The sequence below is a fragment of the Larus michahellis genome, chromosome 2 (genome assembly GCF_964199755.1).
Source record: "Larus michahellis chromosome 2, bLarMic1.1, whole genome shotgun sequence".
NCBI lineage: Eukaryota > Metazoa > Chordata > Aves > Charadriiformes > Laridae > Larus > Larus michahellis.
This window is the reverse complement of record NC_133897.1, coordinates 139,703,480-139,727,916: the sequence shown is the minus strand read 5'-3', so window position 1 is coordinate 139,727,916 and position 24,437 is coordinate 139,703,480. Positions and strand designations below refer to the sequence as shown.

The 24,437-nt window shown below is 38.2% G+C and overlaps 1 protein-coding gene across 10 annotated transcripts in view; it reads right to left on the bottom strand.

Annotated features, from left to right (window-relative positions):
• The window catches only part of RALYL (RALY RNA binding protein like), a 407,281-nt gene that overhangs the window by 41,713 nt on the left and 341,131 nt on the right, over positions 1-24,437 (bottom strand). For all 10 annotated transcript variants that reach the window (XM_074577361.1, XM_074577355.1, XM_074577353.1 and 7 more), the window contains one exon: positions 19,336-19,368. In XM_074577361.1, the coding sequence (XP_074433462.1) occupies positions 19,336-19,368 (33 nt within the window). The remainder of the gene's footprint in view (positions 1-19,335; positions 19,369-24,437) is intronic.

Genomic DNA, 24,437 nt, shown 5'->3' with positions numbered 1-24,437 from the left:
CAGTCTACATGAAACTAAGAGGTGGCAGGTACCAAACCTATAATTTTATTTACAGCTATTCAGAGTTTGCTAGTGGGTTTTTTTTGTTGTTGTTGTTGAATGATTAATAGCTGCAATTAGCCCATAGTTAATATTCAAATTGTATTTTTAAGTAGAAGATAACAGACAATTTGAAGAAAAAAGATTATATGTAAAAGTCCTTTCACAGAAAACATTTCACCTGGAGTGACATTAATTTAATTTGCATAAAGACCAGATAAATTGCCTTTCAAGGTTGAAGACCATGACACTGATGAAAAATAATACATTTTGCACCAGCCAGAGTAAGGCTGAAGGGCAGCTCTGTCTTTCTGTGGCAACTCGACTCTGGTCCATAGGATGCAATAAGGACTGCTGGCCTTTCACTGAGCTTTCAGAGTGTGGAACTTACCTTTCATATACAAATGCCATGACAGAGATGGCTCAAAGCCATCCCAGGGAATGGGGGCACTGAGAGGGCACAGGAGGGAGAGAGGTCTCAGGCAGACATCTGAGTGGGCTGGGGAAAAACATCAGTAGGCTTGAGAGAAGGTTGAGTGGTTGGGAAAGGCTCACAGGTCGTTTAGATGAGGGTAGTTGCAGGCAATGGAGGTTTTGGGTAGGGAAAAGGCAGGAAAGGGTTACTAGTGTGGCAACTGATTGTTTCCCTCCTTCCCCGCCTTCTGCTCTCACACTGTCAGCGTACCACTGGGGAGATCCTGTCACAAAGCGTTCTTCATGCAGAATATTTTTATATTGTTGAAAAATGTTGTTTATCAATTTTTAAAAAATTTTTAATTTAGTGTACCATTCGGGATAATCCCTTTTGAGAGGAACAGTTTTGCACAGCAGTCAGCACCTAAGAATTTCACTCTTTATCTCTGTTCCCATTCAGGTAACTTCTGTTTTGAAACTGAACTCAGTTCTTTATGCTCCTTCAGCTTTGCAAATGACAGTTTCATCCCACACGGTCTAATGCTTATCTGTGGGACCAGAGCAAGGAAAAGTAGAAGCACATTTTGGAGTCTCATTATCATATGGCAGTGTAATCTATGAGTTCTTGTAAATTATTATGGGGTGCTTATACTGCCTTTTAAAAATATTTCATTGCTTCAGAAGAATCTGATACTATTATCATGTCTTTAATTTTCACCTGGAGAAACCCCAGCAGTTTTCATATAGTGTTTTAGAGCTGAAGCTATCTAAACAGCTCTGCTACAGATGTTGTCTCTAACCTTAAAGCTAAGGTGCTTTCTATTTTTGCATGGTTTAGTTCAGTAGCATCTGTTGCTACAGAGGTAAGAGGTTACTGCACGTATTCCATATGTTGCATGACATTCAGTCTCTGATACAGGCATACACATGGCTTTAGCTGCAGCAAACGTTGTCCAATTTGTCCTTCTTATCCGTTTCTCTGCCAAAAGGTTACTGACCCTCTGTCTGGGACATGAGATGCAAACAGATTGTGGCTTCTCACAGTACAACCTGCTAGCACAAGTGACAAGGAGTTGATTTGCTTACATTTCTAGTCTAAGTTTATTGCAAGTGAAATCATTTTCACAATTCAAGGGCATTGCTGCTAATTGAGTCCTGTGTCCCACGATATGGGAGCTGGGGACTCCAGCGGGACGTGGGGAGGGAATCTCTGCTTTCCCCACAGACCATTTGGGACCTCTCTGCACAAGCAAGGCATTTCTGTGTGGAAGTACCATTCATACAGAGCAGGAAAGAGCCAGTTCTGCACGTACAGGGACTCCTTGCCTGGGACCACTGGCAAAGATGTGGCAAAAGCCACTTTGCCCTCAAGGTGGGAATAGCACCCAGAGGTGCTAGAGGTGGATGTGCAACTATGAGGTCCAACAGAGCAAGGGGCTCAATTTTTTTTCCATTTTTCATTACTCAGTCTCCTTGAAGGAAGCTGACTGAATTCAGGTGTTGGTCAGGGAGGAAAGGCTTTTATCCTTCCAGGTTATCTATATAAATAGCAGAAGGACAATAGCATTGTCGAACCTTATCTATAGGTGTCAACCCTTATGGAATACGACAAGTAAAGGATGGTGGGTTTAAAGCTCCGGAAAATATTTATGTGGATCCTTCTGGGATCTAGGTCTCTTTTTCCCTATCTGAAATTTTACTGGCAGCTGTGGCAGCACAGGCAACACAGAGGCAACATGCTGGGGTTAACTGTCCTTCATTGTAACTGCTGAGTTAACAGCCCATGGATTCAAGACATCATGTGAGACCCTTAGAGGTCTGGGGTTTTATAAAGGCAGTCCCAAGTCCTTTTGGCTGTGAAGCAGTTGTCCTGCATATATACTGAAAAGGTTATGAACCAACAACAATGAAAACAACCCAAAATGATGACCTAAGAGAAAAAAAATCTCTTCTGTTTCTCCAACTGATCTCAACTTGTTTTTTTTCTTTTTCATTCTTTTTTTTTTTTTTTTTTTTTTTTAATTTTAAAGTTGAATGACGATGTTTCATTTGTTAAAGAGATTATACTGTGAAAGCGACCGGTACATCTCTCCATCTATAGCCATAATTGTTCGCACTTCTGCATGCCAAGGGACAGACATAAGCTTTGGTCAGTGCTGTGGTATGAAACACGAAGCACAAAATTAGCAGAGATAATCACTGGCACTGAGATCAAGGTGACTGCAGGGCTCTTAACCTCTGGAGAGTTATTCCTTAGCAACCCACCAACCTGTGGTACAGAGGCTGCAGGAAATCACTCGCATGGTGTTGAATACCAAATACTCAGCAAGTCGGAAGCAGAGAAAGGTTCAAACGAGCCTGTGAACTGGTGGAGTCAGCGCTTTCCTAATGGCATTGTAAACAGGCAGATTACTTACCCACACACATAAGCCATCTCTCCAATATTAACAACAGAACTGTGTGCAGGATGTTGCTGCTAAAACGGAAGACAGTAAAAGACACTGTCATGCTCACACTGAGGCAAAGAAAACTCATCAATAAAGTGGTTTTCTGTTAAGCAAAATCATGGTTCCTTTTTCTGACCTACTATCAGCAAGGAAATCTTGTATGAGCAGTCTCTTTTAGCTTCACTTCACTTAACACTAAGCCTGCTTTAAATTGTGTATGCCTGGAGAATAAAGGATTCCTCAAAGACCGTATTTTCGGAGTTATAATGCTGTACATATTCAAATTTCCTATGCACATCAGCAGTTGCACGTGTGTCAATCAGGCAAATGCGAAATTATGCTTCTGCATCTTTGAAATAAACTTATGGATGTTAATATGTCTTTATTTATCTGGTGATAAAATACATTGAAAATACATTATTACAGTGTAATCTTTCTTGCGTTCTGTGTTCTATGCCCACAAAATATTTTTATAAACTAATGATCACATCCTGCTTTAATTTACTTAGCTCCAAACACTAGTGAGTGTAACTGACTTCAGTGGAGTTGTTCTGACTTTAGAATAGCTAATGCAGAACAGAGCAGAAATAGCTTTTGTTATTTTCATGGCAACAAGGATTTCGGTCTTGCATGTGAGTCACCCTTAGGTGATATCTCTTTTTCTTTCCACAGGTACAAAGATGTACTTGTAAATCATAAATGTTGACAAACCAAGCATAATTTATCTTAATTCAATTGACAGTGCTATCGCCATTTATACTGTAAATTGCTTCTGTGTTGTCAGAGTTGGATAAAAATATTAAATACAAAAGCAGTATTTCTTCAATCAAACTCTTTTTATGAGGTACGTATCAACCTAATGGTTGAAACCAGTATTCCAGTCACTTGTAAAATCATTTCTCTTGTCATGTAAAAAGAGTGCTAGAAATTGTTCCTGTTGAGTGCAAAAGAGAATCAGTCTAAATTGAAATAACGTTAAAAAAAAGGGAGTGGGTGAAGGTAACTCAGTGATTTAGAGAATAAGCATCCAGGGATGGAAACTTTCCCTGTTAGAAAATCAATCAGATTACAATGACTTTCATGAGCTATTTAAAAAAAAAAGGTGGATATTTCAGGCCACTTTTCAGTGGATGGCTACCTATGTTCCCCAAAGACATGAATTAAATTGGTGGGCTGAATCCCACCTTTATTTTAGAGATGATTTGATTTTAGTTAAGGCTGAGGACGCTGATAAAAGTGAAAGGACACTTCTGCTTTGCAGTTCAGGCTGTTTATTCTGTGGAGAAAGAGAATATTCTTCAGAACCTGCTTTTTGCTGACATACTTACTGTTGAAACACAAATTTTGTTAGTGATCCCTTCAACTAATATATTCTTGGAGGTTTACAGCAAAGAAGAGGGAGCCAGAAGAGGAAAAGTAATTGCAGAAAAGTATTTTACATTCATTTCCATAATATACTTATGAGGGCAAATAGGTATAGTTAAAACCCAAAAATAATCATCAAAGTCCCCAACCGCTTATCCCAAAAAGCCAAATGATTGAACATAACCTACTATTTTTATATTTCAATTACTGATCAATTTTCATAGTAGTTTTGTAACCATAAGTTAATGCAAATTTTATTCTAATTCTACATGTTCATTTAATTAATAAGTGTAAGATAAGGTGGTGTTTTTTTTTCCCCAGAGGTGGGGGAGAAGTATGGAGTCAAAATTTAAAAAGCATGGAATGTAGTACTGTAAATGGAGATTTTTTTTCTGCAAAACTGAAACATTTTTGGTAAATCTAATCTGAAGAGGTACATTTTGTCCAAGCAAGACATGTAGACATAAAGTAGCTGATATACAGTACTCCATTTTCCATTAAAGTATCTTTCTGCAGGCACTAGGCAGAATTTACTTGCAATATGATAAGGTTGTACTTTTTTTCTCTCTTCAGATACATCCTTTCTTTTCCCCCATCCTCTCTCCTGAAAACTCTTTCCCCAATGAAGTGTATTTAGGGGGAAGTGTTGAATTTACCGTCCAATCTGAATTTTAGGCAAAACTTGGGCAAATACTCAAAGTTGCACGTGTACAATCAGGTAATTAAGTCACTTCAACACTTTCCTGTAGAGGGTTAGGCAAAGCTTGTGAAGAACAGGATAGCAAAGATATCAAGATTAATATTGAGATTCTGGGCATCAGCTGCTCTGGGGGTGGTTTACGGCAGCCAGGTAGGCACAAGTGATGCAGGGGTGTCAAGACAAAATTTAGCCCCAACAATTTTCTGTACAGCTAAGTGCTAAGTATTAGAATTACTCCTAAAAAAAACTACTTACTGTGGCTGCAGGAACTGCCTATTCTTAACGCTCTTAGCCTGATGCTTTTTAGAAACAAAATAGCTTTTGTATGTAAAGAAACCTGAGTAAATCTACTTAATGTCTCCCTGACCTTTCTCCTCCTGCTGTTAAACTATTTTTCTGTCATCTAAAGTAATCTCCAATTACTTATGTTTCCCATGGGAATATTTTATAGTAAGATAATGAAAGAGCTTTCCAGTGGCCTAACCAGTGGCCTAACCATTTCCCAAGGTGTCCTTTAATTGTATAGAATGACTGGAAAATTCTTGATGTCCATATGATATTTTTTTTTCTTAGTACAAGAATAATGAGTCCCACCTCTTAAAAATGTGTTTTAAATTCTGTGTATTCAACATACTACTATCAAACTATACACATGTGATTGATTATCCAATTTATTAGTAATATTGTATACATTGCAGGAGTGTCATTTAACTTGGTTTGACAAGTACAGAAGACTGTCATTGACAGGTGTCGGAAAAAGTGATGAGTTTAGGTTTTAAAGTGTTTCTACAGCATTTCAGTGAAGAATAGACTGAGAAATTAAAGTCACAGTGGTAGCACTGGAGCTGAAAGAGCAACCACTTAAGATTACAAAACCGGATCTCTGAAAACTTTATATACTCTTTAGAGAAGCAGTCTTAGAAGCACTGAATGAAACAGAAAAGCACAGTTCACAAAATATTGATCAATTACAATGTGACAAAGTCAGAGAGCAGCCCTGAGGGGAGGGACTTGAGGGTGTTGATGGATGGGAAGCTCAACATGAGCCGGCAATGTGTGCTCGCAGACCAGAAAGACAACCGTACCCTGGGCTTCATCAAAAGAAACGTGGCCAGCAGGTTGAGGGAGGTGATTCTGCCCCTCTACTCCGCTCTGGTGAGATCCCACCTGGAGTACTGCATCCAGCTCTGGAGTCTCCAACATAAGAAGGATGTGGACCTGTTGGAAAGGGTCCAGAGGAGGGCCATGAAGATGATCAGAGGGCTGGAACACCTGTCCTATGAAGACAGGCTGAGAGAGTTGGAGTCTGGAGAAGAGAAGGCTCCAGGGAGACCTTATAGCAGCCTTGCAGCACCTAAAGGGGGCCTACAGGAGAGATGGGGAGGGACTCTTTACCAGGGAGTGTAGCAATAGGACGAGGGGTAATGGTTTTAAACTGAAAGAGGGGAGATTTAGATTAGATATTAGGAAGAAATTCTTTACTGTGAGGGTGGTGAGACACTGGAACAGGTTGCCCAGAGAAGTTGTGGATCCCCATCCCTCGAAGTGTTCAAGGCCAGGCTGGATGGGGCTTTGAGCAGCCTGGTCTAGTGGGAGGTGTCCCTGCCCATGGCAGGGGAGTTGGATCAAGATGATCTTTAAGGTCTCTTCCAACCCAAACCATTCTGTGATTCTATGATTTTTGTAAAGAAAAAAATATTTCTAGAAAATTGCAACACATATGTTCCTCTCCCCTTTTCAAACTGTCAGAATGCTCAAATTAAATTTAATTCTATTCTCATTTACACTAAGTTTACTGGTGTAAGTTAATTGTTTTGGATTGAGCAACTCAAGGTTTAAATCAGCAAAACAGAGACATGAATGAGAACATAACTGTCAGTGTCCTGAGTACAGCTTGCAAAGACAAGACATCTTGCTTGTTTTTCCAAGAGCATGCTTTGCAAGTGAAGTTAATATATATATAAATGGAACTGGAATATAAATGGAAATACCAGATACCATAAATTTAAGAAAGCATTCATGTATTCCTGATCCATTGTGCAATAATTTCCATGGTAAATGGATATGGGAAGTGCATCTGATGCAAAGGGGTTCTTCCATAACTGAGCACAGGACTAGATTCAATTGCAGTCTGGTCAGAGATGAGTGGAAAAGGCAGTTGTGCATCACACAACTGGTCACGTATCCTCTGGGCCAGTGCTAACTATGCTGACTTCGTTGGTTTCTGACAAATCTGTGCCTCCTAATACTTCAGTGCTCTGGAAGAGCCTGTGTCCATTCACTTTCTGTATGGGCAGTGAAGAAAATAAGATTACTTTTCTGTAAGGAGATAAAAAGTCTCAAAACAAAGGAATTCTGAAAATAGCAGTGGAAAGACCTTTTGATTACAGAATGGTATTTAAATGTCACCACTCTGAACTACTTCACTGTAAATCCAGAATAAAGCTGTTGAAATCAAGGGATCAGATATAATTATTTATCTTAGACATATGCCTGGATTTTTCCATTACATTCATTCTCATAAGGGAAAGTAGTTTTTTGTCCCAGATGACTCACCTGAGTGTAGTGTGTGGCAAAACAGCCTGGTGGCTTGTCATGTTATTGGTATTGCAGTTTCCCTATGCAGTTTTGGACATATGGTAGAGCTAGCGATTTCTTGTCACACAGATATGGTGAGTGTGAATCATCTAGCTAAAAACTTTCTACATATCGTTTCTAATTTGAAAAGAAGTATTATTTGACACTTACCAGAAGACATTCTTCCCCTTAGGAAACCCCCATATGGGTTTCTTTTGCCTGCTGTAGTGTCTCAGGCAAGTTGCAAGGCTGGCTCCTTGGCCTCTGCAACTTGCCTTGGGCATGGTGTGCCTTGGAGGGAGCTTAGACACATTTTTCCTATCTGCAATGGGCAAGAACTGGGGTTCTGTGCCTGCCTTTTTTGCGGAATGTCTTTTTTGCTTAGGGAGGGATCTTATGTTTCCTCATACAGTTGTTATGCCTTTCTCGGTGTGCAGGGAAGACAGTGCAGTCTGGCCACTCTCCTGATTTACTTTGCTTGGTACATTTCTTTCTGGTTACCTCCACACCATAAAGGGTTACTCCACTCCCTGGTTCACTGTCAGGGCACCCAGCAATACAAGGTATTAATCATTTCCTTTCTTCCTCATTCAAGATTTCTTTATGAGGCTATCTGATGTAGAGTTTGATTGGGTTACATTTTTGGCTTCAGGTTTAACCTGTTTTTCCTGAGTCTAAGCTCCTTAAAATACAGTAGTCACATTTTGTAGATCACATGAAATCTCTGTCAAACAGTTTGGTAGCATAACTGATGTTAACTTAATGGTCCACAGTCTGACTGTTACGTTTAAGAAAAAAACAATGACAATACATCTGGGGAGTTCAGTATGCATTTTATATGATCTTCTCCTGATCTTCTCCCTTGCACTCTTTGGATGATACAGGACCTCTTCTGGAGACTCCATATCACTGTATTAAGCTCTAAGGAAGCAGTTGCACAGATTCACATTTTGACAAATTGCTTGCAGCAAGTGGGCAAGTTTCATTAGTTTATTGTTATGGTCTGTTAAGAACATAATACTAATATTTTTGCATAAGATACCACATTCAATGGCTATAACACTAGAACTGAGAATCTTTTTAATCCTGCTTTAGGAGAACATTTACAAATGCTCCATTAGTCTTATCAACCCTGAAAAAAATATTTTATGTACATAGAAATTAAATATTAATGCATTCAGAATCCCATTCAGAAAGACATTCATCACTCTGAACTAAGATATAGTAACCACCACGGTTCTTAGACAATCATCTGTATATCCATCTTTTCTCTTCCATACAGATTAATTTCATAACATTTTAGATATTAAGAAAATGACTGCACAAAAGAGGGCTCGGGGAGCATTATGCTTTAATTATTGCCATTTTCTGTCCCTATATCATATGGTCACAGTCCCTGTCAGATTAGGGCTTCGCTTGCACTGGTATGCATCAGGGCTAGTAAACATTTATAGAAAGTTTCATTTCAAGTGTTTTATCACTGTGGGAAATACACATTAGAAGTTAACAATACAGACACATCTTAGACTAAATTTGGTTTTATATAGTCTATTGAATTAAGCTACCATAACAATTTAGCACTGAGAATTGCCTCCAGCATCTCTTCCCAAACCACAAGACTCTGTGAAGGAATTAAAGCTGTTAAAGTCTCTCTCTCTGTCTCCCCCTTCCCCCTCCCTTACCTTCTTGCTGAACTCCCTGCACACAATTTTTGCCTTCTCCCAGCAAAACCACATTACCATTACTCACCCTTATACGACTTACATGACTAGAATGTTATTTTTCTATGAATGCTCTACACAGCAAGACAGTTTTATAGCCTATAAAGTATCAGCCAGAACGTGAAATACACCTAACTACTGACACCTAGACAAGGTCTGCTTGAAACCAAATTGTATTTGATTCCAGATTTAAAGTGTAATCATGATTAATGCGTGTGTGCGTGTGTGTATGTGAATAAAAAGATTAGTTTTGCGAGGAAACAAAGCCTTATTCGATACCTCCCAGGTTCCTCCATCTCTACTAAAGAAATGTGAACACTTCGGCACAATACTGCTATATAAGCCATACTAACGACCTCCAGTTTTGCTTCACTGACTTCACTGTCTCAGAAGATGTAGCTTCTGTTTCTATCCCATATCCTCTTGTACACCAAAAAGGATAGATCTGCAGGATGAATTACGTTACTTGAGAAATGCTTCAGTTTTCCTCCTTTATGTATTGATCCTAATTTCGGTGAAGGTGTTCGCTATTTTCAGGTAGTCAGCAGATAGTTCATAGGAAAAATGCAGTCTGAAAGATGGTAATTTTTCATTTTGACGATTTGTTGTTCATAGCGTGCCTGGAAAACTACCTGTAGTTTGTGTTGTCTTTTCTTACCACCTTGATTTAGATGGCCGAAGAATAAACAAGGCGAGACCCAGCAGGTACTTTTCAGCAAATAATTGCGTTTGATAAAATTCCTAATTTGCTGGGACTTACAAGTACTTTCTGGTGGTTAGGAAAATGTTTGACAAAATTAGCTATGGAACGATAGCTGATTCAGCTTCCCGTCCTTACCCCTGAGAGTAAGGGCTGCAGAACCCAAGCGCGAGAGAGTTCAGAAAGGTTGTTTTTGTGTAAAGCATTAGAGGCAACTGAAACTAAAATAAATAAATAAATCTGTAACTCTGTTGGAAATGGGTTTATACTTTTAAAATTAAATAAATACTTTAATGTTAGCTACAGAGTCGCAACCGTAGCAATATAAACTGTCAGTTGCTGGTCACGCATGACAGATCCACTCTGATATTCCTACTTCACACTTCAGGCACACCCTCCAACTTTTAGTTCTGCTCTAATATGTGGTTGTGAAGAAATTCTTTTCATTGAACAAAACTGATCCTTACATGAATTCAGAACCAAAGCTGAAGACCTTACAAATAAAAGTAATTGAAGCACAGTAATTAAACTATTAGAAATAAAACTCTCAGCATACCAGTAGCAAGACAGAATGTGACCTGATTCTTCATTTTTGTGTACATCATCATCAAAATTGTTGCAACCTGTTACACCTGTGTGTGCACCCCCATGGGAATGTACACTGCTGATGTTGACAAAGCTGCACTTTGGCCTGCAGAATGATAAGAATCATAAGAACCCAGTCTGACACCGAGATAAAAGAAAATCCCCAAACTCAATGGATAACTGCAGATTGCTTTTGAGATGCAGGTCGTAATTGGAACTAAGGCAAAAAACCTCAAACCAAAACTATCAAAATCAAGACATTTTGTTGAAATCAACAGCAGTTTGGGCCAAAGAGAGGCTATTGAATATGATCCTAAATAACCTAAACGCAGTCCTGATTCTTTTTAAATTAAGGTGTGTAAAGGCATTATACTAATGTAGTTGAAAAGTAGTCTGTAAATGAGGTCAGATCTCAGATTAAGCTAAATTTGTAGAAAACAACCTATCGTAAGATTCATTTTACCAGTTGAAAACTTGCCTGGTGTCATGACACGTCCTGATTTTGTTTCTAAGGATATACTACAGCATGCTGATGCACAGCTGACCGATCTAATACGGCAAGGTGTGGGTTGTCATTCCGCAGTATCATACACAAGGCTATCAACAAAGCAACACTAAAGACAATGTTTCCTAGCCTGAAATTTAATATCTTTTGAAAAACCTTTAGCAAACATGAGAGAGAAGTAGGAGCTCCAATTTGCTCTGTGTCAGCAACATGTCTCTCTGATATACCTCTTTCTGCACTGCCTCCTCTCTTTACAAACTTTACACCCTGGGGCAGGACATTCTGCAGAAAATACAGACCGATGGATCTGAACAGCATTACAGGGAATTTGAAATTCAAAATACCAAACTTATATCTTTCAATATATTTATCAAGGGGAAGATATTAATTTATAACTTCTTTGTAATGATCTGGAAACTTGTGAAAATAAAGAAAGTGGGTTTTATGACAATAGCCATACAAAAACTGTCGCAATTTTTGGGGTGTTTTGAGTAGGGAGTTAGGTCTCATTTATGAGGTTGTTCCAAGTGCCTGTTAGCCTGCCACAGTAAGCTGTGCATATTCACAGAAGCCCATAGAGACCGGTGGGCCAAGGTGCTATGTCGATACCTCAGAAGTAGGAAATAGGAATACTGTGCTAACACAGACCTCTCCAAACACTCTTTTCTATAGCTCCTGGATTGGTGACTACTGTTTGGGAAAACCCCAGTGAGTTTGAAGTACTGTTGCTCCACAGTGACATTACATACCCAGCAAATATTGTCCTTCCTTCCTCCCTCCCTCCATTTGCCATTGTAAGAAAATACCTCCCTTTTTGCTTCTTTGTGTAGTCCTTTTCCCTGGACTTCCCTTTCTATTCTTATGTTCCTGCATCCCTGTTTATTTCTTTTCATTTTTACCCCCCTCTAGAATGTTTCAGCCTCCTGACTTTGTTCAGAAACATTCTCTTGCCCATCATTTTCCCTCCTCTAGAGAACATCTTGTCTCGTACACAGGTGAGACTACAGATATTCAGTACTGAGGAATTGTTCATCATTAACCCAGAGCATAAATGACTTGCATAGGGATTGTTTTCCTGGAATTACTAATGGAAGGCTAGTCTTGGATGAGAGAAATAACAGAGAGTAAATAAAAGGGAAAGGCAAATAGAATAACCAGAAGAGAAAACCAGTGGTGTCATGCTCTGTTGCCTTTCTCAATTATGAAGCACATTGTTACTGATGTCATTAAGGTCAGAGAGGGGAAAAAGAAATTTTTAAGTGAGTTATTTGTTGAGTTTGTTGCTAAAAAAAGTTAATGGAATTAGGAAAGTACTTTTCTTTTTTATGGCCAAAGGTATTAGTCTGTTTTCTATGTGATAGATATTTTTCTGTGTGTGTGAAGTGGCGTAGAATGAAAAAGATCAGGAAAACAGAGAAACAATGAAAATAATCATTTAGATTGCAGATGAGTAGAAAAAATACATAATCTGGGATCTTTAAACACTGTGTAATGACACAAAAACACTGACAAATGCAGTAACAGCAATGGACAATCATTATTATTACTGTGGCTTTGTAATCTCTTCTTCAGAGATATCATCAAGAAAAACTTTTTGTAAATTTATAAAACAGTGATATTCACCCACTGTTTCAGATTCTTATAATAATGGAAAACATGCAATTATAGAAAAGCTTAATCGTTGTGGTTTTTTTTAAATTGTTGGAAGAGAGATGTATCGGTAACTCTGTTTGAAATCAAACTGTATATATTCTCAGTGTCTTCCACATGAAGATCCCCAGCTTTCCATATGTGCTATCATCCCCCAAATCCCTCCCATCTCTCTGGGGACTACCCTGGCAGACTCACCGTGCACAGAGCCCTTGCAGTCCCCTGACTTCTGCTTCTGTCCTCCGGGCTGAACCTCACACATAATTGAAGGGTTAGTTGTTTCAGGGGGTATTCTCTGCAAATGCCTATCTAAGTCACAGAGCTTAAATGGTTTTAAGCATAAGGAATTACTGCCTATCTCTAAACAATTAGTTTAAATAACTGTCAAGTGTGTTCACTGCTCCCATAATTTTCATGAAAACACAGCTCCTGAATACCTGGCCTTCTCTCTTATGAAAAAAGGCTGAGGGACTTGGGTCTTTTCAGTCTGGAAGAAAGATGACTGAGGGGGGATCTTATCAACACTTATAAATACTTTAAGGGATCTTATCAACACTTATAAATACTTTAAGGGTGGGTGTCAGGAAGATGGTGACAGTCTTTTTTCAGTGGTGCCCAGGCAGGACAAGAGGTAACGGGAACAAATTTGAACACAGGAAGTTCCATCTCAACATGAGAGGGAACTTCTTTACTTGGAGGGTGGCAGAGCACTGGCACAGGCTGCCCAGAGAGGTGGTGGTCTCCAACTCTGGAGACATTCCAAACCCGCCTGGACGCGTTCCTGTGCAACCTGCTCTAGGTGACCCTGCTCTGGCAGGGGGGTTGGACTAGATGATCTCCAGAGGTCCCTTCCAACCCCTATATTCTGTGATTCTGTGATTCTACAATGTGAATGAGAGTTACAAGATTATGTTTAGGTTGGAACTTTTATTCGTTTCATATTAACAGTGCAAAATGCGTCCAGTATCTCCTCTTTTATATTTTCCCTCTGCTGAAAGAAAATAATTTTCTTAGTTATCTCTCTTCAAAAGCTGGATGGGAACCGTAGGAATAGTGTCTGCTCCTTCCATTGGCACTATCTGATAATCAGGATGGGGGACAAGTATTATGGTATTTGTTGTACAGGTGACATGTGGCTACACTCTGTTTTGTGCCTTATAACCTTTTGTCTGTAAAAGGAAAAATCAAACCCCCACAAAAACGGATTGTGAATTGAAAGAACCTGCATATTTTGGGAGTGGACTGAATATTCTCCTGACAGAGCCTCCCAGGACGAGGCTTTTTTTTTTTTTTAAATTGTCTCACTTCTTCAGAATTGGATCCCTCAAACTAGTGTTTGAGTGCAGGATTTCCTATAGATTCTTCTGCAAAATGGCCTTATGGGGAAGAAAACACTACCAAGTAAAAGAAAGAAATGTGGGTGACAGATTCCAGCTGTTAGATGTTTCTCAGAACAGTTCTGCAAGAAGAAAATGAAGGAATTTTACTTTTTGAAGCACTTTTTACTTTTGGAAGCACTTCCTAAAGCTAAGCACACCAAAATTCCTCCATCTCTTCTAGAAGTGACTATTTGTGCTTCAAAAGGTACTGTCATTAAGTTGTGATTTGGAAAAACATGGATTTCATTATTTTCTATTGTCATATACTTTCTAGAAACAGGACTTCAGTGAGGAAAGTAGTAGTTCGTAGAGATCTAGGCTTTTTATAGAGAATGAAAAAAAATGCAACAATTAGTACCAATTTTACTTGTATCTCTCTTCTTTCTCCCATAACAGACAACTATTCATCTTGTAATAAATGCATACAATGCATTCATTTCACTTATGTCTTTCTCCGGGCTTTCCACCTAAATTTATACTTTATATAGCAAACAACCTATCTCGAAAAAGAGAAAAAAAAGAGTGAAAATGTCAGCAGTTTGTATTATATTTTTTTTTACATCTACAGAAAAGAAAGAGAAATAGATTGAATCTCAGCTGACAACCAGATGTATAAAACACATGCATTTTCAAAGTTCATCTCACTGAAGAGCTATTGCCTGCTTATCCAGAAGTAATCCCATTCTCTGCAACTGGCAGGAGATGGATCTAAGTTCTCACTAGCCTCAGAAAAAATAAGCTCTGTTTTTTACTGTCTCTCTCCCTGTCTCTTCTGAATTCAACAGTATGGGACATATTATTAAATGACACCTAACAATGAAGACAAAGATTTTTAAAAGTTTGACGAGCTTATTAGATGCTGTGATGGATTTTCTACCACTGAATAAGTTAAAGAGCAGATATTATTCTTAAAGTTACGTACAATTACAGTTGGATAAAAAACAAGAATTAATTCAAAGAATTTCTACTATGTAAGACTGTTACAAAATAATTATGGTCTCTCTTGGCCATATAATACTATTCCAGGTCTTAAAAGATGCTGCGATGGCTACGTCTTACAAAATGAGTTTTGAATTTTAGAGTTCAGACAGATGATCAGTTACAAATCTGCATGCAGTATTATCTGGAATTTATCAAGGGCTAAACTTTTACATGCAGATAGCTACCAGGAATCAGCTGCCATGAAATAGCTGGGTGACTAGTTAGTAACTGGATTATCATCTAGTCATCTAGAGAGAATGAGAACAGTTTTGTTGAGAGGGTGGTTGTGCATCATTATTATTAAGAACAAAATGCCAAATATGGAGAAAAAAAGTGGGTAATTAAAGGTTGTTGGCTTTTTAAATATATATATATATATATATATATATATTTAAATACTATACATCCTTTGCCACAAAGTGGGATGAGCTGACTCTTAGATTGTCTTGTTTGCAGTACCCAGTTTTTTGTACATCTTGACCTGCCTGGTCTTTCTAGGTTTGAATCTTACAAAGACTCCTGCATGAAATTAATTTGATGCATTATCAGCAGTCTTCACTTTGGCGGAGTGTTACCAGAACTGCTGCCTCTGACGGTAAATTCTTCCAGGCATTCTGGCTATTTGCATGAGTTCTTTTTCATTTTAACCCTACATGAGCATGAATGCTCATAACATGAAGAGGAAAGAAAGTCCAGACAGCTCTCTGTCTTGGTCAGTTGAATACGGATACAAAACACCAGAAGCATGGAAATAACACCTGTGAGGAGAAGCATCCTGTGCCCCTACAGACTTACAGTGTTCAGCACTGTTAGGCGATGTTTCAGCCTTCCCTAAGGATTTTAGTTTCACTTCTAAGAGACAAAGGAAGACAACATATATCTCAAATGCAACTCTCTATTCTTGCCCAAAATCATAACATTGAATTCAGATACTTTTATCTGAATAGGTCACATACTTGATGAATTTTTTCTCCTGATTGCTACTACTTGCATTAAATAGGTTACTGTTATTACAGTGACAAATTATGGCCCTGACTTGCACAGGGAGTAAAGGACCATGGATTTTTTCTTCTTTGCTATGTGCTCTGCATAGAAAGAGGGATAAATGGAATTTCCTTTACCAAGGGAGTACAGGAGCTGTTTTCTCCCTGCATTTGAGACACAAACAACAAGAGCAATAGGCAGGGTCTGCTTCTCTCTGTAGCTGGCGGCTTTCTGAGAGAGGGGAAACAATGCACTGTTTTAAGAACCAGTTTTCCTTTGCGGGATTTCTCACAGGAAGGCTGCAGTCCTGCACATACATGCAGAGCTCAACAACCTGTAGCAGTCCTGAGCTCTTAGGCTGCCACACTTCATGTTCCCTTCCCCCACCAGAAGAATTAACAGTGGAAAAGCACCAAGAAGTCGTTAGCTCAGGCACGGCAAAATGAAAAAGCATAATTAGCCCCTACAGGCAGTATAATGAAAATGTGGAAACAAATCTCTGTCGCAGAAGGGAAATGAATGAAAGGCTGGTGTGCAGGACCAAATCATCTGTAGCAACCTAAAGTAATTTAGGTTGGTGTTTTGACCAACTCTGGCTGCAAGAAGCATTAGGGGCACCCATGTGTTAGGCTGATTGAGGCTGAGTCAGTACTTCTGCAAACACTTACTGTAATTTAAAAGTCTGATGGTTGCAGCTGTCAGTCTGGCTTAAAACCTTAGATAGAGGTCTTGGCACAAGAGCTCATCCTCTGAACAAATGAACCCCACAGTTACTGTGGGACTAGGAGGAGCATCTCTCTGACTGTATCAAGGAGGTGGATGTTCGCTTGGGCCCCTCCTCAAAGCATGGTGCTCTGACTTCTGTCTGAAGCCCTCCTTTGAGGTGGATGAAATACAACAGTTAAAGGCAAAAGTAGCATGGAGGAGGGGACTAATTTTCCTGTTTTCTATCCTTATCATTACAAATTTGCAAAAAATAATTCAAGTATGCTACAGGCAAACTTGTGGGAAGCTCCGTGAAGAGGCTAAGTCTATTTGCTCAAATTAGACTTCCTGAGAGGAATCCAGGCTATGTGGAGGTAATGTGGGTTTACACAGTGGTCACCAATCCCGTCATCTGGAAACAAACTCAAACCCAAACCATAAACATAACACTTCCTCCAAAGTAGACATCCCCAAATATCCTAAAGTTGCCAGCAAAGTTCTTAAGATCACGGCAAGAACTACAAAAATGGGATTTATTATTTTGTGGCAATTACTATTAATATAATAGCTATCATTGTCTTTTATTTGTTTCCTCAATTTTTATACTTTCAGGTTTGCTCCTCAGCCACAATTGCATGCAACTTCTTTTTGAATCTTAAAGTTGAGATTTTCAGGTAATCACTTTATTACAAGAGTGGAGACCTCAAAAAAACAACTCAATAGGACCAGTTACAAAAGTGGAGAACTGAAAGGTAATAGAAGTGAATGAATTTCGTAATCATAGAATCATTTAGGTTGGAAAAGACCCTTGGGATTATTGAGTCCAACCATCAACTCCACTCTACAAAGTTCTCCCTTACACCATATCCCTTAACACCACATCTAAACGAGTCTTAAGCACATTCAGGGATGGTGATTCCGCCACCTCCCTGGGCAGCCTATTCCAGTCTCTGACCACTCTGTCTGCGAAGAATTTTTTCCTAATGTCCAGCCTAAACCTACCCTGCTGCAGCTTGAACCCATTCCCTCTTGTTCTATCACTAATTACCTGTGAGAAGAGACCAGCACCAACCTCTCTACAATGTCCTTTCAAGTAGTTGTAGAGAGTGATGAGGTCTCCCCTCAGCCTCCTCTTTCTCAGACTAAACAGTCCCAGCTCCTTCAATTGCTCCTCATAAGATTTATTCTCCAGGCCCTTCACCAGCTTCGTTGCCCTCCTCTGCACTTGCTCCAGCACCTCGATATCTCTCTCTTATTGAGGTGCCCAGAACTGGACACAGTACTCAAGGTGTGGCCTCACCAGTGCTGAGTACAGGGGGACAATCATAATGAATTAGACATTTCAAAGCATGAAAACTAAGAGTACCCCAGCACCCACCCCAATTTGACCAGCATTTAAATTATTTTTCAATAATCTTGAGTTGGTAGAAAGTAGAATTGGCAAGCAATTAATTCTAATTTAATTCTAATTCTAATTCTAAATATACTCAAACAAACCAAAGTTACTTTGTGCTATAAAAACCGAGACATATCTCAATCCTGCTTACGCTGATTTGTTGAGTTTCTCTGTTCATAACTGACACACTTCCTTTGTTTGCTAACTTTAATTCACACTTCAGAAGTTGAAGTAGTTCTTTGATCTGCAGCTAATACAAAAATTTGGAAGCTACTGATAATTACATGGTAGAATTAACCCTTAAATGGCTATTCTGCATGGGATCTTTTGTCTGCAGTTTATGTTCTTGGTAGCATGAAGCATGCTCTTGTGAACAAAATAAAATGACAATGAAGAGACATAAAGAATGTACAGCTCTGAAGGACAACAGGGACTGAGAGTATTAGAAAACTTAGGAAAGTTTTAAGGGAAGAAGCTAAAAGGAAAACAATGCATGACAGGTGAACTTCAGACTCAAAAGTAGAATACGGATACTTACCTTTAAAATATACATAATGGTCTACATTTTAGAAAAGAATGGCACTTTTTTTTCAGAATATGATACACTTAAAAATAAATTTTTAGAAAGATGAGTTAATAATTTTGTTGTATAGATCATATAACTATTTAAGCATCTATGAGACTATGAAGACAACAGCTGTAATACACAAATCAGTGTAGTGATCCATAATTAGGCTAAAATGTGATATTTTTCCATTTCCTGAATTTGATTTTATTTCTGTTATTGAAATATCACAAAACTTTATTTTAAAATAAACTATCAATTATCTGTTAAGGGTTTAGACAAGTGGTATAGACAATATTTGAAATGGTTTCTGACTGAAAGGTCAGCGAAATGAAAATAATAAACCAGCTACCTTTAAATGCAACATTTAACACCTGTATGTCTTTTAGTATAAATTTTATTTAGTCAATAGAAGTAAAATATGCTTCTTAGTATGTTTTTAAGAAGGGAGACATCCGCAACTGCTGACTTTATTGACTAATAACTACTTTTTCTAAGCTTAGTTATAGTAGATAACCATAATGTTGAAACAAGATGTTTATGCTCAACATGATCTCATAGATTATATTGTATGGTAGTTGAATATATAAATATACATGGAAATATACATTTTCCTACTTACCCAACGGACAGGAAAGGCTCCTTTGATTCAAGTCTGTCAAGTAAATAACAGAAGTTTTAAATATATATGTATTTATTGTGTTACGGAGCATTTAGACAATGAATTTAAAACAACCACTCTCAGTATCAAATTTACTTGGTGACCAGTACACAATTTAACAACAATAGAAGGGCCAGATCCATTATGCTAGGAGCTTAACTCGAAAAAAGTCCCATTTACCTAACTGAACTTGGTTTAGATACCAAATATTTACAAAGCAGCAGATTTAAGCCATTTAAATTTCACAGATTCAGATGATTTCTGTAGGTATTTACACGGAAAAGCTAGAGTGAACAAGTAACACTTTGTCCTTTTTCATGTAAAATCTATAATGTCGCATTTCTCATGTAAAATCTTTTTTTTCTTGATGGACATGATTTAGGGAAGATATTGAATCTTTTTTTTTTCTTTTCCTTTTTTTTTTTTTTTTTAACTTTAAGCATAAAATAAATTTAGTATGGGTGTAAGAACTTTCCTGATTTGAGGGCTTCCATACCTATTTCGTTTCCTTTCCAACATCTTCATATTACATGGTCACTTTGTCATGAGAACTTCTGACACAATCTGCCACAATCAGCTTTGAGCTGGAGCTGGACGCCACTGATTTGGTAGACCCAGAATCATGCCTAGTTCTAAAGCCAGTTGTTAAACGTGTTGTTCTCCAACTCCCTCCTGCTGCTGCTGCTGTCTCTGTGAGGAGACGCATCATTTGCACACTGGCAGGAGCCCCTTCTACCACCCAACCAGTATCCTCGTCTATGTTATCGTACTGTATTTCTGCTCCAGTACCTGCAACTAGCCGCCCCCAATTTTGTATTATGTCCTGGCTGCAATGAGTCTACTAATATCAGCTGCTTGTTAGGACCATTAGCATGTGACTTTAGGGTCCTTTATAAACATATTTAATTACCATTTGACTTTAGGATCCTTATAAAAATATTTAAAACAAATTTACAACTCAATTATTTTGAGAGGTTATATGACATGCAAATGATACAAAAGTTCTCTGTTGTGCTAATTTTCACTGAAAGCACTGTGTTAGCAAACAAAATCACGAGGTACTTAATGTCTCTTTGTAGCTTTTAAGAAACATGTTTCCAATAAAGCAAAGTATGTCATATCTGGAACTGAACATTTCATTTGTGATGACCCCTCCCATCTGAAACCAACTCAGTCCCATGACAAAATATCTGAAATAAAACTGTAAATAGGACTAATTGGGAAAAAAAGTTCTGGAAATAATTTGTCAATGTTTTAAGAACAAACCTTTCCTGCAAGTCTTGTTTGTAGAAAAAACAACAATTACATTTGCAGTTATTATTCATTTAGCAAACATTTTGTCCAAAAATTTCACAAACCAATAGACCAGTTTAGTTATTACCATCTATCCAGAAAGGTGTTTACAAAAGCTGGACTCGTCATTGTGCTTTTGAAAGGATTGTAAGATTTTGTCTTTACTTGAAATATACTGCATGTCATCTTTTTGCAAAGCATTTACTTCTTCTTTTCCAGAATCACTAGTGGAAATAACTTAAGAGCCTGTCTTCCTTTACAGTGTCATCTTCCGACGTACTTTAAAACTGGGGCGAGGTTTCCGACAGCACTAAGGACAACTTGTGTAAGGCTTCAGGAAAGGCCAAGATGTATCCAAAACATAGTAACTTTTCTGTTGTCCTCATGGCTATACCTGACCTTTCCAGTTCTGACTGCGGTTGTGATTTGCATGGAAGTAAAAGAATAGAAGAGGGGATCACTGCTGGACTTGCATGTACCTGGAAGCACAGTGGAATCTCAAAGCTACGTATCCCTGTGCTCACAGGGACAGTTCTCCAGGGCAGTCCCAGTGCTGTCACAAATGCTTTCCCTCATAGGTTGCCATGATGCTCACAGAAACCCTCATAGTACCAAGAAAATGCGTAGCTTGGCATCCTCCGTGTTTAGGCAGTACTGCCAGAGAGCAATAAAGTGATGGGCCCTTCATGTGCAGGATTGCATCCTTCTCCTGCAGGCCCTGGCAGCCACCACGCCACCTTCACAGACCAGCTTTTTCTGCTGTGGATCACACCATTACAGCAAAACATCTGCATCACCTTCGCAGCTTCTCTCTGGTCTATGAGGAAAAGCCCAACTAGTGTTGTGGTTTTGTTTCCTGTTTTTCTGCTGATGGAAATGAACCAGACGTGGGAAGTACCCACTGTTTGGCTCAAGAGACTAACTATGAGCAAAATGAGCAATGAATGAAAGCCTCAGATCATATTTACATACTTCATAATGCAGAAATTTTGTAATGAAGAGAGACCTGGTGCTATCCTGATGGAGGACGTTCTGATGGATTTTACTTGCAAATGAAAAGTGTATGGTAGAATGCCCTGTGGACAAAAACTGCAATTAAAAATCTATTTGAAATCCATTCTCAAGATGGAATTCAATTTGATTTAAATAGTGCTGCCCTAGGTTTGACCCCTCTCTAGTATATTTGACTAAATGGTTTTAGATAATTTGCTGCATTACTTTAAATTAGTTCAAGTGTTCCTCGTAGTAAAGGAATACAATTATCTGTTGGCCTTTTATTTAAATTGGTAATTCAGTATATGGCAAATTAATAAAGGTTTTAAAACTGCAACACCATACAAAATAACATCCTATATTGTCCTTACTTGTGACATTTATCAACATATACTATGGATATTTTACCTTTTTTTTTTTCCAGCCTGCAGTACACCAAATTCTCCAGAGTTTTGAGGAAGTTTTGTATAATTAAATATGATATCTCAAAACCGTAATCCTGAGAGGCTGTGAGAAGGGCTGTCATACACCTTCAGGAAAAAAGTTAAAAAGGAATTTTTCTTTCTTGCAAAAATGTATTGTGCATGAAAGAAATACTAGGTTGGACAGTAAACAAAGGGAATAATGTTTTAATTATGTAGGAATGGTAATGAAGCTGGAGTGAGCAGGATTTTTCTTTCTTTTCTGAAATGGTTTTCCCATCAAAAAATTTCAGTTTGTCAAAATGTCAATTGAATATAGCAGTTAGAATAGGAAGGAGGCAGACTAATTGGCAGCATGACTGGGACATCGCAGACCAATGTGGTGTTTTCCTTTGATTTTCTGAAAGATTTGACTTTTTTATCTGCATATAACGGATAACTTTTTGCAGGAGGAAAAAGGGTGTTTACACTATGCAAATTGCTCAATTAAAATCAGTCACTGTAAACCAAACAGGCATAGGAAATCAATTTATACCCATTGATATGCTACAGTACTGCCATGCTTTGTATTTAAAATAGGGACCCTAGAAATTTCCCATTTAGTATTTTAGCCTTTGCAACCTGTCTTGGAGGGACATTTTACAAGATCTGATTAATATATTTTATGATTTTCTTTGCTGCTAAGTTTATGTATATCTAAAGTTTGCCAGTTATCTAAATCCTACCTTTGACATGGTCTGAACATGTAGATGGACAAATTTTTCAAGGTTTGCAGACAAACACACAAGGAAACGTGACTAGACTAAGGGCATGTGAATTCCTCTTTGACTTGTAAACAGATCATTTAAGGACAGGAAGATCCCAAAGTAAACTCCACTTTCCTTGGATAATTGTCCTATTAAGATTACATGCAAGATGGCTTTTTACATCTGAGGCCTGACCCAAGATACATGTCAACACCATTTCTTGTTAAAGAATACTCCCCTCTCCTTCCCAAAACCCATTCACAGGAAAAAGTGGATAACATTTCTAACAATATCCGTGCTTTACACAAGCAGATGGATTTTAGCCAAGCATTCTCCAAAGTAACTCATTATGAATCAATATATTCTTCCTCTTGGTGACCATATAATTTCATCTTTAAGGACTTAGTAAGAAAAACACGTGGAATTTAAAGCATTTGTTAGGGTGCTTATTTTGACTTCTTAATATAATAAAACCGTCTACCGTGAAACAGGGCAGGTGATGGTCAGGAACAAAAATTTTTTTAGGTAAGCCACCATTTTGGGTTACAATCTTCAAATCAGAATTCCCAAGGAGGATAACCTGAGCGTGTTGCTGATGTCACACATTTTCTGTTTGACCTGTAGAGACTGCAGGTTTGGAGGGCATTGGAAAAGTTAATGCCTCTAACAGGAATCCAAAGGATTGAAGCTTTTCATTCAAGCTGTGTAGGAAATTAGGCCAACTAAAACGCATTTTGGACTTCAGTCGCTTGATGAATTGGCTGTATAGTTTTAGTGTATATTTTGTATGATTGATGCAGCTGACTTATTTACCTGTCAGGCATGTCTGTCTCTTTACGCTGTACAGCTTTAGGAACCAAAGATTTAGCAAAAATATATGAAGTTAAAGAGTACTCAGGTTTATGGCTCACCCTGTTTGCCAATGAGTTTAATTTTAAAATTATAAAAAGGAACAGCTCAAGGGGTCTTTCAAAAGAAAGTGAGGTAGTTTGCCGTTGACAGTGATCAGCGTTTTTCTCTGCATGTTGAGTTTGTGGTTTGAAGTCAACAGTCATTAGTGATCAGAAAACATCTTCAGAAATTTTTAAGCAGTATTGCTCACATTTTGTCCTCTAATTCCTTTCCTTTTTAAAGCATGTGCATTATAACTTTTGGTAACTACCAATATTTGTATACAATACAAGCAAGCCTAATAAAAGCATGTCTTAATTCACAAAAGAAATATTATTTCACATAGCTCCTACTATCTGTTGAGACTGAAATAGCCATTGCTTGTGTACACTAGGTAATCCATTCTACCTTCCTTCCTTCCTCCCTTCCTTCCTTCCTTCCTTCCTTCCTTCCTTCCTTCCTTCCTTCCTTCCTTCCTTCCTTCCTTCCTTCCTTCCTTCCTTCTCTCTTTCCCTCCTTCTGTCCTTGCCGTTTATAATAGTTTATGTCACTTTAAGTGGTTTTAACCAAAGATAATTTTTCTGGTTATCAGTACCTGTTGTCAGATAGAATTAGGGAAGAAGCTCATTCTGTCTTCTGAAAATTCCATAAATATCATTATAAATGTTGCAAATTTTATTAAGAACCACTGTTATATTCTGGAATAAATTAATATTAG